This window comes from Coregonus clupeaformis, chromosome 11, assembly GCF_020615455.1.
Source record: "Coregonus clupeaformis isolate EN_2021a chromosome 11, ASM2061545v1, whole genome shotgun sequence".
NCBI lineage: Eukaryota > Metazoa > Chordata > Actinopteri > Salmoniformes > Salmonidae > Coregonus > Coregonus clupeaformis.
The window spans coordinates 1450350-1466409 of record NC_059202.1 but is presented as its reverse complement, the minus strand read 5'-3'; the positions used below and the strand labels follow the sequence as shown (position 1 = coordinate 1466409).

The 16060-nt window shown below is 42.1% G+C and overlaps 1 protein-coding gene across 2 annotated transcripts in view; it reads right to left on the bottom strand.

The window, feature by feature from the left end:
• Positions 1-1377: 1377 nt before the first annotated feature.
• LOC121577011 (F-box only protein 31) overlaps positions 1378-16060 on the bottom strand; it is a 33670-nt gene continuing 18987 nt past the window's right edge. The window contains exons 3-10 of one of the 2 annotated variants that reach the window (XM_041890690.2): positions 11814-11900; positions 11191-11267; positions 10807-10974; positions 7684-7758; positions 6820-6929; positions 6321-6474; positions 5627-5991; positions 1378-3389 (exon numbers count right to left, since the gene is read on the bottom strand). In XM_041890690.2, coding sequence (XP_041746624.1) covers positions 3167-3389; positions 5627-5991; positions 6321-6474; positions 6820-6929; positions 7684-7758; positions 10807-10974; positions 11191-11267; positions 11814-11900 — 1259 coding nt within the window. In that variant the 3' untranslated portion in view covers positions 1378-3166. The remainder of the gene's footprint in view (positions 3390-5626; positions 5992-6320; positions 6475-6819; positions 6930-7683; positions 7759-10806; positions 10975-11190; positions 11268-11813; positions 11901-16060) is intronic. The other variant, XM_041890691.2, reaches the window with a different exon arrangement.

Sequence of the window (16060 nt, the reverse complement as noted above, 5' to 3'; positions counted from 1 at the left end):
GACCGTTGAGTCACTGTAATCTCCTTTTATGCACTCTGGACATGCTTTGGTAGTACCCAACTTGCTAACGACCATCAGGTCCTAATGGCCTGGTACTCAAGGCTCTATTGTCCCTCTAACCACTCTGACATCAATGCAAATGCCATTGAAAATCACATCAAACACTTAATAATAATATGCCATTTAGCAGACGCTTTTATCCAAAGCGACTTACAGTCATGTGTGCATACATTTTTGTGTATGGGTGGTCCCGGGGATCGAACCCACTACCCTGGCGTTACAAGCGCCGTGCTCTACCAGCTGAGCTACAGAGGACCATCAAAACAGTCTTGTGCTTTAAAACTTGCCTCACTGTGATCGATCAGTTTGAAGAAAGAAGTTCAATAGTGTCACACCCTGACCTTAGAGATCACATGTATTCTCTGTTTGGTTAGGTCAGGGTGTGATTTGGATAGAATCTAGTTTATTATATTTCTATGTTGGCCGGGTGTGGTTCCCAATCAGAGGCAGCTGTCGATCGTTGTCTCTGATTGGGGTTCATACTTAGGCAGCCATTTTGCCTACCTTCAGTTGTGGGATCTTGTTTCTGTTTCGGCTTGTTGCTGTTAGAACGTCACGTTCAGTTGCTTTTGTCAAGTGTTTATTTAATAAATTAAACATGTACGCATACCACGCTGCACCTTGGTCTGACCATTTACACAACGAACGTGACAAATAGGTTGAAACAGTGGAAAACATGGTCGTTGTGGATGTTGTTTCAAAGCCTAACAACGAAATGGACAGCGCTTTCAAAAGGTAATTATACATTCTAAACACCCCATACGCATATTTTTTTATTTTTTAATTTTAGTCATTTAGCAGACGCTCTTATCCAGAGCGACTTACAGTTAGTGAGTGCATACATTTATTTGTATATTTTATTATTATTATTTTTCATACTGGTACCCGTGGGAAACGAACCCACAACCCTGGCGTTGCAAACGACATGCTCTACCAACTGAGCTACATGGGACTTATGAGCCCAAGCCCCTCCAAAAAACAGAATTAGGATTGTGCCATTATACAATACATAGCCTACCGCATATTATGCTTCGCAAAAACCCAAAACTGATTTAATGTCTTTGGTACATAATTGGTCTAGCCTTTACTCAAATTAAACAAATTCTAGTAATGAGTGTGGACTGTTATTATGCATACTGGTTGGACTGGTTACCTTATGCTACGCTCCAAAACGTGTGAGGAAAATTAGTTTTTTTAATTATTGAGAAGATAAAGAACGCTTAAGCTGCAAAGCTCCCTGAAGTCAGAGGTGAGCAGTTCAACAGGTCTAACGGTTTCCAGCAGGGTCGTGCCTCTGGGATTGACAAAGCGCAAGACTCAATTTACAAAGGTGCTTCATTTAAACAGCCGAGTACAGAAGCGTTACTTACACAACAGATGAGCGATAAGCTTACAAAACACAAATCAACCAAGTGATGATGCAAACATTTCTACAGTTGTCCCAAAAATTAAAATATTTAAAATATACTTATTAAATAGGTTCCTTTCATTAATATATATTACTTATTTACTCTCTCAAGTTTTGTTTTTGCAAATGTTAAGTAAAGCTGCAGTCTGATACAAATGTACTGCTTTGAATGAAGCCTCTGAGTTAGTGACTGTCTCAATACTATCAACTTAGCGTCCTTTCCTTATGTCCTGGCCTCCATGATCACTGACCTGTCAGTAGAAGATGGGTGAAAGCCATATGGTGGAAAACCCTTCCCCTCCTTTCAGCCATTTGTGGTCATGAAGGAAAGGGATCAAGGAAAGGAATCTATAGAGGAGTTGAGACAAAACCATCCACTGTACTGCCCAGAAAAGTGCACTTGGAATAGGAGAGCCCCTGGGTGCCACCGTTAGGCCATGGGAGACAGACATACACTTTTCACAACGTAAATAATGTACAGTATTATGTAGTAGGATCCCGATTAGCCAAGGCAGCAGCAGCTACTCTTCCTGGGGTCCAAACGGGAATAAAGATAAAAGTACCTTGAACAGCATTTTGTGTTGTACAATGTTTTGCAAACGCCAATTATCATAACAGGTGTTGCGATATCTTTAACACCCTGTTAAAAGCGCCCAAAAGGGCAATATGCTCTGTTGAACTACAAATGGCTGATGCAGCTACAGTACAGCATAAGCTTATTTGCCAACATGTAGAAAATACTAATGTTGAAACATCCATTCATTAAATATTTCCATCTTACTACATACTATCCATCAGAAGTATTTTGAAAATAAAAAGTAATGTAAATTCTGATATGCACATGCCCCATTGTAATATGTTATATTTTCCTTGACCATGTGACGAAAAGAGTAAAAGCACCTGAGATGCAATCTTTTCTAATACCATAATGCCACCTGTGCACCAAACTAAGAGCAATGTACACACTAATATACAGCAAACCAAAAGCGTCTCAGATTGTGAATAAGCGTATTGGAAACAGGTGGCATTAAACTGAAAATGCAGCATGCATCCAAACAAAATCATTAAAGAATAACAGCTTTAGTAGAAATCCCATTCACTTCTCTTAGCATTAGGCAATACAGACATGATGTATACGTTACAACTCAGAGACACAGAGAGTTTGTTGCGGGGTTTGTGGGATGAAATGTCAAATCCTCTTCTCTGGTTTAAAAATGAATAACAAGAAGCTGTTAAGGAAGCCTTTGTCATATCATATGACCTCTGGATATGCTGCAGAAGCAGAGATAACGATGTCGTGTGGAGGTGAACAGAAACATGGAACAGGGAGCAAGGATACTTAGGTGCCTAGGGGGTGGGGCTAAGGGTTGTTTCTGGCCAGAGCCAGAAATGTGTGGGACAGTGTAGAGGTGATTAGGGATTGTGAAGCTGTGTACAGTAGAACAATTCTACAGGGGTAGGTGAGGGTAAATATGGGGCTTTTCTGTGTGTAAGCATTTCGGGGTTCTAAAGGGGAAATATATACATACATGAGTGATAATTAAGGCCAATAGTTTTTTCTAACCACATAACCTGATCAGGAAAAAACAATGGGCCTTAGTTATAGGTTACAACTAGGTTCCCAAAGGTCTTCCAGGTGCGGTCAACACTTGTGATGTGTGTAGGGGTCTAGGTATGTGTGTGGGTCTGTCTGCCCCATCAGGATGTCCAGGACTGCATGTTGCGGAGCATGGCCTCAAAGCACTCCATGTCGGGGGCATAGGCGTGGGCCAGCCGGTCAGTCAGGCGGCTGTACAGGCTGAACGACTTGAGCTCTAGCCAGATGAAGCCGAAGTGGTCTTCGTCGAACAGGACAAACAGGCCTGGTGTGCGCTCCGGACTCGTGAAGCCGTGGCCAGCAATCAGGCCCGTCCCGTAGAAGCTGAAATCGATGAAGAAACAAATCATTTAAACACGATTTCCTGTTGCATAGTATACAGTGCATTCAGTAGTGTATTCACACTACTTGACTTTTTCCACATTATTGTTACAGCCTGAATTTAAAATTGATGAAATTTAGATTTTTTCTACTGGCCTACACACAATAACCCATAATGTCAGTGGATGTTTTTTCTGCCAAATTGGCCTCCCGAGTGGCGCAGCGGTCTAAGGCACTGATCGGGAGTCCCATAGGGCGGCGCACAATTGGCCCAGCGTCATCCGGATTAGGGGAGGGTTTGGCCGGGGGGGGGCTTTACTTGGCTCGTCGCGCTCTAGCGACTCCTTGTGGCGGGGTGGTCGTCAGTTGAACCGTGTTTCCTCCGACACATTGGTGCGGCTGGCTTCCGGGTTAAGCGGGCAGGTGTTGTTTCAGAGGACGCATGACTCGACCTTCGACTCCCGACCCCGTTGGGGAGTTACAGCGATGAGACAAGATCGAAATTGGGGAGGAAAAAGGAGGTAAAAAGCAAAACAAAAAATTGCCACATAATACAAAATTAAAAGCTGAAATGTCTTGAGTCAACAAGTATTCAACCCCTTTGTTCTGGCAAGCCTAAATAAGTTCAGGAGTAAAAATGTGCTTAACAAGTCACATAATAAGTTGCATGGACTCACTCTGTAGTGTTTAACATAAATTAATACCTAATCTCTGTACCCCACACATACAATTATCTGTAAGGTTCTTCAGTCGAGCAGTGAATTTCAAACAGATTCAACCACAAAGACTAGGGAGGTTTTCCAATGCATTTTACATTTACATTTTAGTCATTTAGCAGACGCTCTTATCCAGAGCGATTTACAGTTAGTGAATACATATATTTTTATACTGGCCCCCCGTGGGCAATGCCTCAAAGAATGGCACATATTGGTAGATGGGTAAAAATAATAAAAGCAGACATTGAATATTGCTTTGAGCATGGTGAAGTTATTAATTACACTTTGGATGGTGTATCAATACACCCAGTCAATACACCCAAAGATACAGGCGTCCTTCCTAACTCCGTTGCCGTAGAGGAAGGAAACCACTCAGGGATTTCACCATGAGCCCAATGATTTTATTGTCTGTGATAGGCGTAAACTGAAGATGGATCAACATTGTCGTTACTCCACAATACTAACCTAATTGACAGAGTGGAAAGAAGGAAGCCTATACAGAATACAAATATTCCAAAACTGTTTGCAACAAGACACTAATGTAATAGTGCAAAAAATGTGGCAAAGAAATTAACTTTTCTGTAGTGAAAAAAATGGGGCAAATCCAATACAACACATTACTGAGTACCACTCTCCATATTTTCAAGCATAGTGGTGGCTGCATCATGTTATGGGTATGCTTGTAATCGTTAAGGACTGGGGAGTTTTTCAGGACAAAAAAGAAACTAAGCACAGGCCAAATCCTAGAGGAAAACCTGGTTCAGTCTGCTTTCCATCAGACACTGGAGATTAATTCAACTTTCAGCAGGACAATTACCTAAAACACAAGGCCAAATCTACACTGGAGTTGCTTACAAAGAAGGCAGTGAATGTTCCTGAGAGACAGAGTTACAGTTTTGACTTAAATCTATGGCAATACCTGAAAATGGTTGTCTAGCAATGATCAACAACCAATTGGACAGAACTATAATAATAATAATGGGCAAATGTTGCACAATCCAGGTGTGGAAAGCTCTTAGAGACTTACCCAGAAAGACTCTCAGCTGTAATCGATGCAAAAGGTGCTTTTACAATGTATTGACTCAGGGGTGTGAACAATTATGAAATTAAATATTTATGTATTTCATTTTCAAATAAATGTGAAAACATTTCTAAAAACATGTTCACATTGTCATTATTAGGTATTGTGTGTAGATGGGTGAGAAAATATATTTTGAATTCAGGCTGTAACAACAAAATGTGGGTATGAATACTTTCTGAAGGCACTTTGGATGGTGTATCGATGGTGTATCCTAGAGGAAATGTTGCGATCCAATGGTTCAGTTGGCCGGAGTGTTGTGCTTGTAACACTTGAGTTGTGTGGGTCTGATTTCCACATGGGCCACATGCACAAACTGTAAGTCCATTTGGAAGAAAGTGTCTGCTAAATTGTATTATATTATGCAGCTATATTTTCCTGGCACTCTTGGCTATATGAGGATGTGTGAATAACAACCTGAACAGGTGTGATATAAATGGTCTCACCACATCTTGCAGGTTCGGGGGTAAACCTCATTGCGGGCCATGACCCCCAGAGGCAGGACGAAGGGCTGGGCCTCCGAGGGAGCGCTGCTGCTGCTACAGGGCCCAGGCTGGGGGCTCTCTGACTGGGCTTCCATAGCCGACTCCAGCCCCTCTGCCCCAGTACCACCAGCCACAGCCCCCTTTGAAGCAGCTCCCTGGGGGGCCACGTCTGGGCTCTGCGCCTCCCGCTGCGCCTCCTCGTGCACACCCAGCACCAGGCGAGACAGCTCTTCCACACTGCGCTGGTGCTCCAGGTTCGGCAGGCACACAGGCCGGTTCAGGTCCACGTCAAGCGTTAGCTGGCCTGCTGGGACATTGGGGTCCCCCTGGGAGGAAGGAGAAAGGGCAGGGGCATGTTCAGTAGGCACAAAATGGGGAAAAACGTTTTGAAATGAGAGGTACTACCCAAACGTGTAATAAGGACATTTGTTTTCGTTTCCAATTTCTTCATGCCAACTGAGCAGATCACACTGAAGTTTAAAAAAAATACACAATGGAATATGTAGGCCACCTGTTGTGTAGTGTTCTGCCCACCTAACTCACTGCCAACCAACTACTTTAAGGATAAAATAAAAAATGTCAGAAAAAAGGTTGGAGTTGGAAACAGTAGGGTACAAAAACAGTAGGGTGGAAGCAGTAGGGTTGGGGGACTCACAGTGAGCTTGGTGGCCCTGGCGCTGGGCCCATGGAAGCTGAGCATGATGATCTCCAGGCCATGGCTGCCGTAGGTGCCTTTGAACAGGCCCGGCTGCAGCAGGTCAGAGGGCATCCGGGGTGGGAGGTAGATCCGCCGGTAAGTCAGGCAGTTACTGTCAGAACACATCATCAACATTCATGAAGCCAATTACATAAAATTACACATTTCTATGAACGTCTTCAAAAAATAATACAATATCACTGAATGAAGAATGAATTAATGAGGTATGTGTCAAGACGCCTAGCGACCCATCCCTTACAGCATTATAGGGACACATTTTGAGGAAAATAGCCTCCAGCTAGATATTTCTTTAGGTCTTTCACTGACCAGAGTAAAGAAAGAAATGGAACAATACAGTGTCAAAATTAAAATATTTAAATAGATTGGCTAAAACAGTAGATGTAATATGAAGACCTACTCGCATTGGCTGGTATAGACTGTCCTAAGGAAGACCTACTCGTATTGGCTTGTGTAGATGAACTTCATAAGAATGAGCTCCTGCATGTGCTCATGGAAGATGTCCTCCAGTGTCCTCCCCCACTCCTCCTCCAGCCATGTGCGGAACTCCTGCCAACAGAAAATCAAAACCCCACGGTCACGCCCAATTACCGATGTGCCACATTTACCAATTGAAATCTGAACGACTTGATTCAACCCAAATCTTAGAAAAGGCAATAGTAAACGTTGTCTCCCACTAATGATGCAGCACCCCCCTTGAGCCAATCAGTGCAATTTTGTAAATGACGGACCTCTACGGCAAGATGCATAATTCACCCAAGTTTTGTCAAAATCGGACCAGTGGTGTCTAAATTCTTCAAGCTCTGTCAAATGTGTTGTTGATCATTGCTAGATAACCGCTTTCAGGTCTTGCCATAGATTTTCAAGTAGATTTAAGTCAAAACTGTAACTCGGCCACTCTTCTTGGTAAGCAACTCCACTGTAGATTTGGCCTTGTGTTTTTTGCAGTATTACTTTAGTGCCTTGTTGTAAACTGCATTTATGTTTTGATTGTGATCTCTAAGGCAAGACGCATCATTCATCAAAGTTGTCAAAATCTGAGATCGCGTGTGACTAACGTACGAACGAATGGAGACAGATCCACAATCCCCTCCCCGATTTCATCGTGAGGGACAACAGCAAACTTTCAGTATGATAGGAACATTGAGGTTGCGTGTTTGTAAAAAGTGCTATACTATGTGATTTACTGATTTAATTGTTCAATTAATACATTTATTTGACAAATACATAGTTGCCTCAGCCATATGATAACAACATACAAAGTGTTGTGAAGTGACAAGAGACCCCTCTCTCTCCTCCTCACCTCCTGCCTCCCCCCTGGCATGCGGTGATGATCTGTCTGGTTGCACTTAGTCGAGAACTCGTCCTTCTTCCCAGTCTGAAAATAAGAAAAGACATTGAAGCTTTTATCAAAGCCATGGAAGACAGGGGACTACTTCACCACACAGTGAGTGCACTGCTTACACATAAAAAGGTATAACATCAGTAATGAACTATTTAAGCACAATTATTGATTTCTCTGTTTCCACCACGTAATCCCTTGTGTTGTCCGTCTCACCTAACAGTCCCTCTTACGTGCACCACAGAGTTAGAAAAGCACTTGGGACAAAAGGCATGCAACATTTTAAAGTAGTTGACTGGGTTGGACTTGCTGTGGGTTAACGTTAAGTCCTCTATTTAGGGGACTTTGAGCAACTCTGGACCGGTTCCGACCAACATTTCTTATTACAGAGCGCTCTGTGAACGGCTCAACATCAATTGCTGTGCACCCCGTGACAACTCTGGTTGTCCTGCTTCACATGCTGTTATCCGCTCTCATCTGAAATGCAGTACGTGAAATCGGACACCTCATTTGCATAGTGAGCGACATGTCACATTTTCTGGCCTATCCAGACAAAGGATCGAATTTCCCTTGCTTGTGAACCTTGCAGCTCCGCTTACAATACAGCATATGGAATGGGAGACTCTAGCGATTGCAGCAAACGCAGTCTCATCTCGCTGTGATGTTCTCGGACGGATTTAGAATTGAAACAAAACCACTTTCTCTTGGTCACAGAGGAACGAAATCACCTCGTGCTTACAGCCATAGCCACAGGAAGTAGGGGTGTTGAGGGTGCTGCAGCACCCCTCAATTTTTTAAATTATATATATAATTACTTTTAACAAAAGTAGTGCACTGGGCCTTTTAATAGTATTAGCGGTCCGATATAGACGTCTGTAGCGTGGGCAAATTTTCTTTTTCTGCATCTCCACTTTGCCAAAAAAGGTAGTTGTATAATTAAGAACTGTATCTTGCAGGATTCAATAGTTGGAAATGTAGGAGTTGTTGCCCTGTCCTTTTCTCTGCAATTGTCATTCTAATGGAATCCAGAAAGATGTCCTCAAATATTTACATCAAAAGGTGCAAAGTTATGGGCAAAGACACAAAACATCCACATCAAATTAAATATTTTTCTTGATCAATTAACATGGAAAACAACCACTTTTTGTGCAGTATTAATTGACCATCCTTGCAAAGTACTTTGCGCTTGCAATGCTAGCTAGGGTTGTGGGTTCGATTCCCACGGGGGACCAGTACGAAAAAGTATGAATATGTATGCACAATGTAAGTTGCTCTGGATAAGTGTCTACTAAAAAGGAAAAGGAATTAATAGACCATTTCAGTTCACATAGAAATAAGTTGCATTTGCAAAGTATTTCAAGAAACTGGAAAACAAAACAAAGTTTTTATATTCCACAAGTATGTACAGTTTTGTACAGATAATTATCAGATAAACACTCAAATACATTTAGTTTAAATTTTTTCACAAAAGTAGTGCACTGGGCCTTTACTAGTCCTGTATTAGCGGACCGATATAGACGTCTTCATCGCGGGCAATTTTATTTATATATATATATATATTTTTTTTTCCTCCGCATCGCTGCACCCCCAAACGACTTCCCACTATGCTTAAAGCTGAAGTTGTAACGAGAGCAGGCATTTGAATGCCGTCTGTGCGTCGCTCACAGGACGCTGGACATAAAATGCTCTATCATCAGTTATATGAAATAGTGCCAATATTGTACTGTCACTAAGTATGATCATATTTATTTTACAGTTAAGGTGAAATATTATAGTAAGTAATTTAGAATTTGACTCTTACTATATTTAGAAAGCATTTCAATCATTTCAAGCCCTATTCCACCACTTTTGTTGAATAGTAAAAAAAGTATATGATTTTTCATATTTGTACTGTACTTCACACCTCGGGTACAGTGAGGGGAAAAAAGTATTTGATCCCCTGCTGATTTTGTACGTTTGCCCACTGACAAAGAAATGATCAGTCTATAATTTTAATGGTAGGTTTAATGTGAACAGTGAGAGACAGAATACCAACAAAAAAATCCAGAAAAACGCATGTCAAAAATTTTATACATTGATTTGCATTTTAATGAGGGAAATAAGTATTTGACCCCCTCTCAATCAGAAAGATTTCTGGCTCCCAGGTGTCTTTTATACAGGTAACGAGCTGAGATTAGGAGCACACTCTTAAAGGGAGTGCTCCTAATTTCAGTTTGTTACCTGTATAAAAGACACCTGTCCACAGAAGCAATCAATCAGATTCAAAACACTCCACCATGGCCAAGACCAAAGAGCTCTCCAAGGATGTCAGGGACAAGATTGTAGACCTACACAAGGCTGGAATGGGCTACATCATGTCTTTGTCAGTGGGCAAACGTACAAAATCAGCAGGGGATCAAATACTTTTTTCCCCTCACTGTATGTTTATATTTACCAGAAAGGCGAGATTTTACCATTACTGGCAGTATAAGCATTACTAGGTATTGTTTATGGCCCTCTCATTATAAATAATTACTTTGGGTTATGTCTATTTAGGCGGAAATCTACAATTTGACATTACATTTAACAGGTTAAAGATGCACTACGCAGAAATCGCTCTGCCATTTCCTGGTTGCTAAAATTCGAATAGTTCGCCTAATTTCACTTTGTGACAAAACAAGCAAGTATAGTGTAGATAATCATTGTACCATCTAAACCGCTGTGAAATATTTTCCATAATCAAAAATATTGTATTTTCAGCTGTTTGAAGCTAGTGTACAAAAATGAAAGTAAGACGCAAAAACTAAACTTAAGAACGGGAAGCATAGAAATAGTGCACATAGAACAGATCTACCGCTTCTTATACTTGCTTTCAATGTGAATTATAGATCTATCACTCACATTTCTATGTGAATTTCGTTGTTCGCCCAAAAAGTTACATATTGCAGCTTTAAGGAGGGATCACAGAATGCCATCCATGTCAATAGGAGTGATCAGCCAATCAATTATACTCATTAAAAATAACTGCAGGTGGCAGAAAAATAAATCACGAACATTAGCTTTACTGCCCATTCAGAACACAACAGAAGAAGAAAATGGACTCACCTGGATGTCCCCCTTGTGAGGGCCCTTGTGTCCGTACATACACTCCACCGCCACCTTGTTGCTCTCCCACATGTGGATGCGGAAGAGTGGCCGCCGCCTCATGGGATCCTCAACCCGAGGGTCGTGGGGGGGCAGGTACATCCAGCCAATGATGAACAGCCCGTCAACCTGGAGAGGGATGGGTGGTGGTAGCGGAGTAAAGGGAGAGAGAAAAGTCATCCCCTGACACAAATAACATGTTTTGATGGGAAAAGACAGACTAATTTTTGTCCCCCTCTACAACCATGTGTTCTGAACAATTTTTAAAGACTGAAAATGTTTAAATGTGATAGAGGGGACACAACTGTGTGGGTGTGTGTGTGTGTGTACACACTAATAGCGTACCACCACGTTGAGCAGCCCTCCGTATGGGCCTATGTCAGGCTGCCAAAGACCCAGGATGTGTCTGTATGGGTGCAGCACTGCAACACAACAACACAACAGCGCAACAAAGGGTTAAAACACCAAAACAGTGGTGAACAGTTCAATCGCAGGGCATCACAGCAATAGATAATAGTTTGGACTGAGAAACTGATGACAACTCAACAGAGCATATCACCATGGTGGAGGTCTGGCCTCACTTCAAGGACAGCAGATATGGAGGGGACATATCATTATTGTACGCTATGCACGCACATATAACTTCATATCCATGACAAAAAACAAAGCATTGTTTCCTTTGCTCCAAAAGAGTGTATGATGTAGACAGAGTAAACCGGGAGCTGTCACTGTAAGCACTAACCATGTTGACTAGCATGCTAAATGCGCACAATCATTTTCCATTACCATTCCTAGTAGTCAGACGTTCGAGTTAAGGTAAGGAGCAAAGTGCAGATTCACCCCTTCAAAACCACGTCACACAGTCGGTGAGCACATGGTATTTGTCGCAACTGGCTGCAACACACTAGCATGTTAAAAGCCACACGCATGTTGAGCCAGTCAGGTCAGGCATGTGCTGCAGTACATACAGTGCCTGTATACGTTCCTGTAGTCCATGTGCTCGTAGTCCGGTAGGAGCTTCATAAAGCGGCCAGACTTCACCCGTGGGTTCACACCTGGACAGGTACATTTTTAAAATGTCACATTCACAAGTACAGTGAAATGCCTTTCTTGCAAGCTCTAAACCCAACAATGCAGTAATCAATATCAATGTAGTACAAAAACACGTGAAAAAAAAGAAAGAAAGAAGACCGTGAGAAAGTAAGTAAGTAAGCTAAAGTGCAATCAGAAAGTATTCACACCCCTTTACTTCTTCTACATTTTGTGTTACAGCCTGAATTTGAAATGGATTCAATTGAGATGTTGTGTCACTGGCCTACACACAATACTCTATAATGTCAAAGTGGAATTTTGTTTGTAGAAGATTTTCGAAATTAATAAAAAATGAAAAGCTGAAATGTCGAGTCAATAAGTATTCAACCCCTTTGTTATGGCAAGCCTAAATAAGTTGAGGAGTAAAAATGTGCTTAACAAATCACATAATAATTTGCATGGACTCACTCTGTGTTCAATAATAGTGGTTAGCATGATTTGTTTATGACTACCCAATCTCTGTACCCCACACATACAATTATCTGTAAGGTCCCTCAATCAAGTAGTGAATTTCAAGCACAGATTCAACCAAAGACCAGGGAAGTTTTTCAATGCCTAGCAAAGAAGGGTACCGATTGGTAGATGTGTAAGAATAAAAAAAACTGACTCTGAATATCCCTTTCTAGTGCTTTTTGAGGTTGGTTCGATTATATAAAAATAATCACGGTTTCAATTACAATCACGGTTTCAATACATTAAATGTATTATGAAATAATGACGTTACAATGATTTAGAGCTTTTTTAATGGAAATTCCTAAGCCCAAAATAGTTAAATTGAACTGCCAAAACATTGAAACTATTCCATTGCCTCTGTCAGGTCCACATTGGGTAGACATCAATAGAAAAATAGGACATTACAATGAAATATAAATATTTCAGTTGTGTATATTACTTAGTTTTTATTTTATTACTTAATTTGTTTTCATTCCTTAAAGTAATCATCTCTGCTCAAGCAGTAGCAGTCAGCCAGCCAGGCCATCTAACATTATGTGCTCCCCATACTGTAATGTCTTTAGTCGTCCTATTTATATTGAAAAAAATATATGAATGCAACATGCAACAATTTCAAAGATTACAGTTCATATAAAAGGAAATCAGTCAATTGACTGACGCCCATTAGACCCTAATCTATGGATTTCACCTGACTGGGAATACAGATATGCATCTGCTGGTCACAGATACAATATACAGTACCAGTCAAAAGTTTTAGAACACCTACTCATTCAAGGTTTTTCTTTATTTTGACTATTTTCTACATTGTAGAAATAACACATAGGGAATCATGTAGGAACCAAAAAAAGTGTTAAACAAATCAAAATACATTTTATATTTGAGATTCTTCAAATAGCCACCCTTTGCCTTTATGACAGTTTTGCACACTCTTGGCATTCTCTCAACCAGCTTCACCTGGAATGCTTTTCCAACAGTCTTGAAGGAGTTCCCACATATGCTGAGCTCTTGTTGGCTGCTTTTCCTTCACTCTGCCGTCCGACTCATCCCAAACCATCTCAATTGGGTTGAGGTCGGGGGATTGTGGAGGCCAGGTCATCTGATGCAGCACTCCATCACTCTCCTTCTTGGTAAAATAGCCCTTACACAGCCTGGAGGTGTGTTGGGTCATTGTCCTGTTGAAAAACAAATGACAGTCCCACTAAGCCCAAATCAGATGGGATGGTGTATTGCTGCAGAATGCTGTGGTCGCCATGCTGGTTAAGTGTCCCTTGAATTCTAAATAAATCACAGACCGTCACCAGCAAAGCACCACCACACCATAACACCTCCTCCTCCATGCTTTACGGTGAGAACTACACATGCGGAGATCATCCGTTCACCAACACCACGTAAAGTAATGATGGACTGTTGTTTCTCTTTGCTTATTTGAACTATTCTTGCCATAATATGGACTTGGTCTTTTATCAAATAGGGCTATCTTCTGTATACACCCCCCCCCCCCCCTACCTTGTCACAACACAACTTATTGGCTCAAACGCATTAAGAAGGAAAGAAATTCCACATATTAACTTTTAAGAAAGCACAGCTGTTAATTGAAATGCATTCCAGGTGACTACCTCATGAAGCTGGTTGAGAGAATGCCAAGAGTGTGCAACGCTGTCATCAAGGCAAAGGGTGGCTATTTGAAGAATCTCAAATATAAAATACATTTTGATTTGTTTAACACTTTTTGGGTTACTACATGATTCCATGTGTTATTTCATAGTTTTGATGTCTTCACTATTATTCTACAATGTAAAAAAGAGTGAAAATAAAATAAAAACCTTTGAATGAGTAGGTGTCCAAACTTTTCACTGGTAGCGTATATACACAAACGTATGTGGACACCCCTTCAAATTAGTGGATTCTGCTATTTCAGCCACACCCGTTGCTGGCAGGTGTATAAAATCGAGCACACAGTCATGCAATCTCCACAGACAAACATTGGCAGTAGAATGGCCTTACTGAAGAGCTCAGTGACTTTCAACATGGCACCGTCATCAGATGCCACCTTTCCAACAAGTCAGTTCGTAAAATTTCTGCACTGCTAGAGCTGCCCCGGTCAACTGTAAGTGGTGTTATTGTGAAGTGGAAACATCTAGGAGCAACAATGGCTCAGCTGAGAAGTGGTAGGCTACACAAGCTCACAGAACGGGACTGCTGAAGCGAGTAAAAATTGTCTGTCCTCAGTTGCAACACTCACTACCGAGTTCTAAACTGCCTCTGGAAGCAACTTCAGCACAATAACTGTTCGTCGGGGGCTTCATGAAATGGGTTTCCATGGCCGAGCAGCTGCACACAAGACCAAGATCACCATGCGCAATGCCAAGCATCGGCTGGAGTGGTGTAAAGCTCACCGCCATTGGACTCTGGAGCAGTGGAAACGCATTCTCTGCAGTGATGAATAACGCATCACCATCTGGCAGTCCGACAGACGAATCTGGGTTTGGCGTATGCCAGGAGAACGCTACCTGCCCCAATGCATAGTGCCAACTGTAAAGTTTGGTGGAGGAGCAATAATGGTCTGGGGCTGTTTTTCATGGTTCGGGCTCCTTAGTTCCAGTGAAGGGAAATCAATGCTACAGTATACAATGACTTCTAGACAATTCGGTGTGGAAGAACCTGACTGGCCTGCACAGAGCCCTGACCTCAACCCCATCGAACACCTTGGGCACTGATGTTGGGCGAGCTAGGCCTAATCGCCCAACATCAGTGCCCGACCTCACTAATGCTCTTGTGGCTGAATGGAAGCAAGTCCTCGCAGCAATGTTCCAACATCTAGTGGAAAGCCTTACCAGAAGAGTGGAGGCTGTTATAGCAACAAAGGGGGGATCATATTAATGCCCATGATTTTGGAATGAGATGTTTGACGAGCAGGTGTCTACACACTTTTGGTCATGTAGTGTACTTTTAAAAAAAGGTAGGGGCGTGGATCAGAAAACCAGTCAGTATCTGGTGTGACCACCATTTGCCTCATGCAGCGCGACACATCTCCTTTGCATAGAGTTGATCAGGCTGTTGATTGTGGCCTGTGGAATGTTGTCCCACTCCTCTTCAATGGCTGTGGGAAGTTGCTGGATATTGGTGAGAACTGGAACACACTGTCGTACATGTCGATCCAGAGCATCCAAACTTGCTCATTGGGTGACATGTGGGTATGAAGAACTGGGACATTTTCAGCTTCCGGGAATTGTGTACAGATCCTTGCGACATGGGGCCATGCATTATCATGCTGAAACATGAGGTGATGATGGCAGATTAATGGCACGACAATGGGCCTCAGGATCTCGTCCTGGTATCTCTGTGCATTCAAATTGCTATTGATAAAATGCAATTGTGTTCGTTGTCCGTAACTTATGCCTGCCCATAACATAAGCCCACCGCCACCATGGGGCCCTCTGTTCACAACATTGACATCAGCAAACCGCTCACCCACACGACACCATACATGTGGTCTGTGGTTGTGAGGCCGGATGGACGTACTGCCAAATTCTCTACAACGACGTTGGCTTATGGTAGAGAAATTAACATTCAATTCTCTGGCAACAGCTTTGGTGGACATTCCTGCAGTCAGCATGCCACTTGCATGCTCCCTCAACTTGAGACATCTGTGGCATTGTGTTGTGTGACA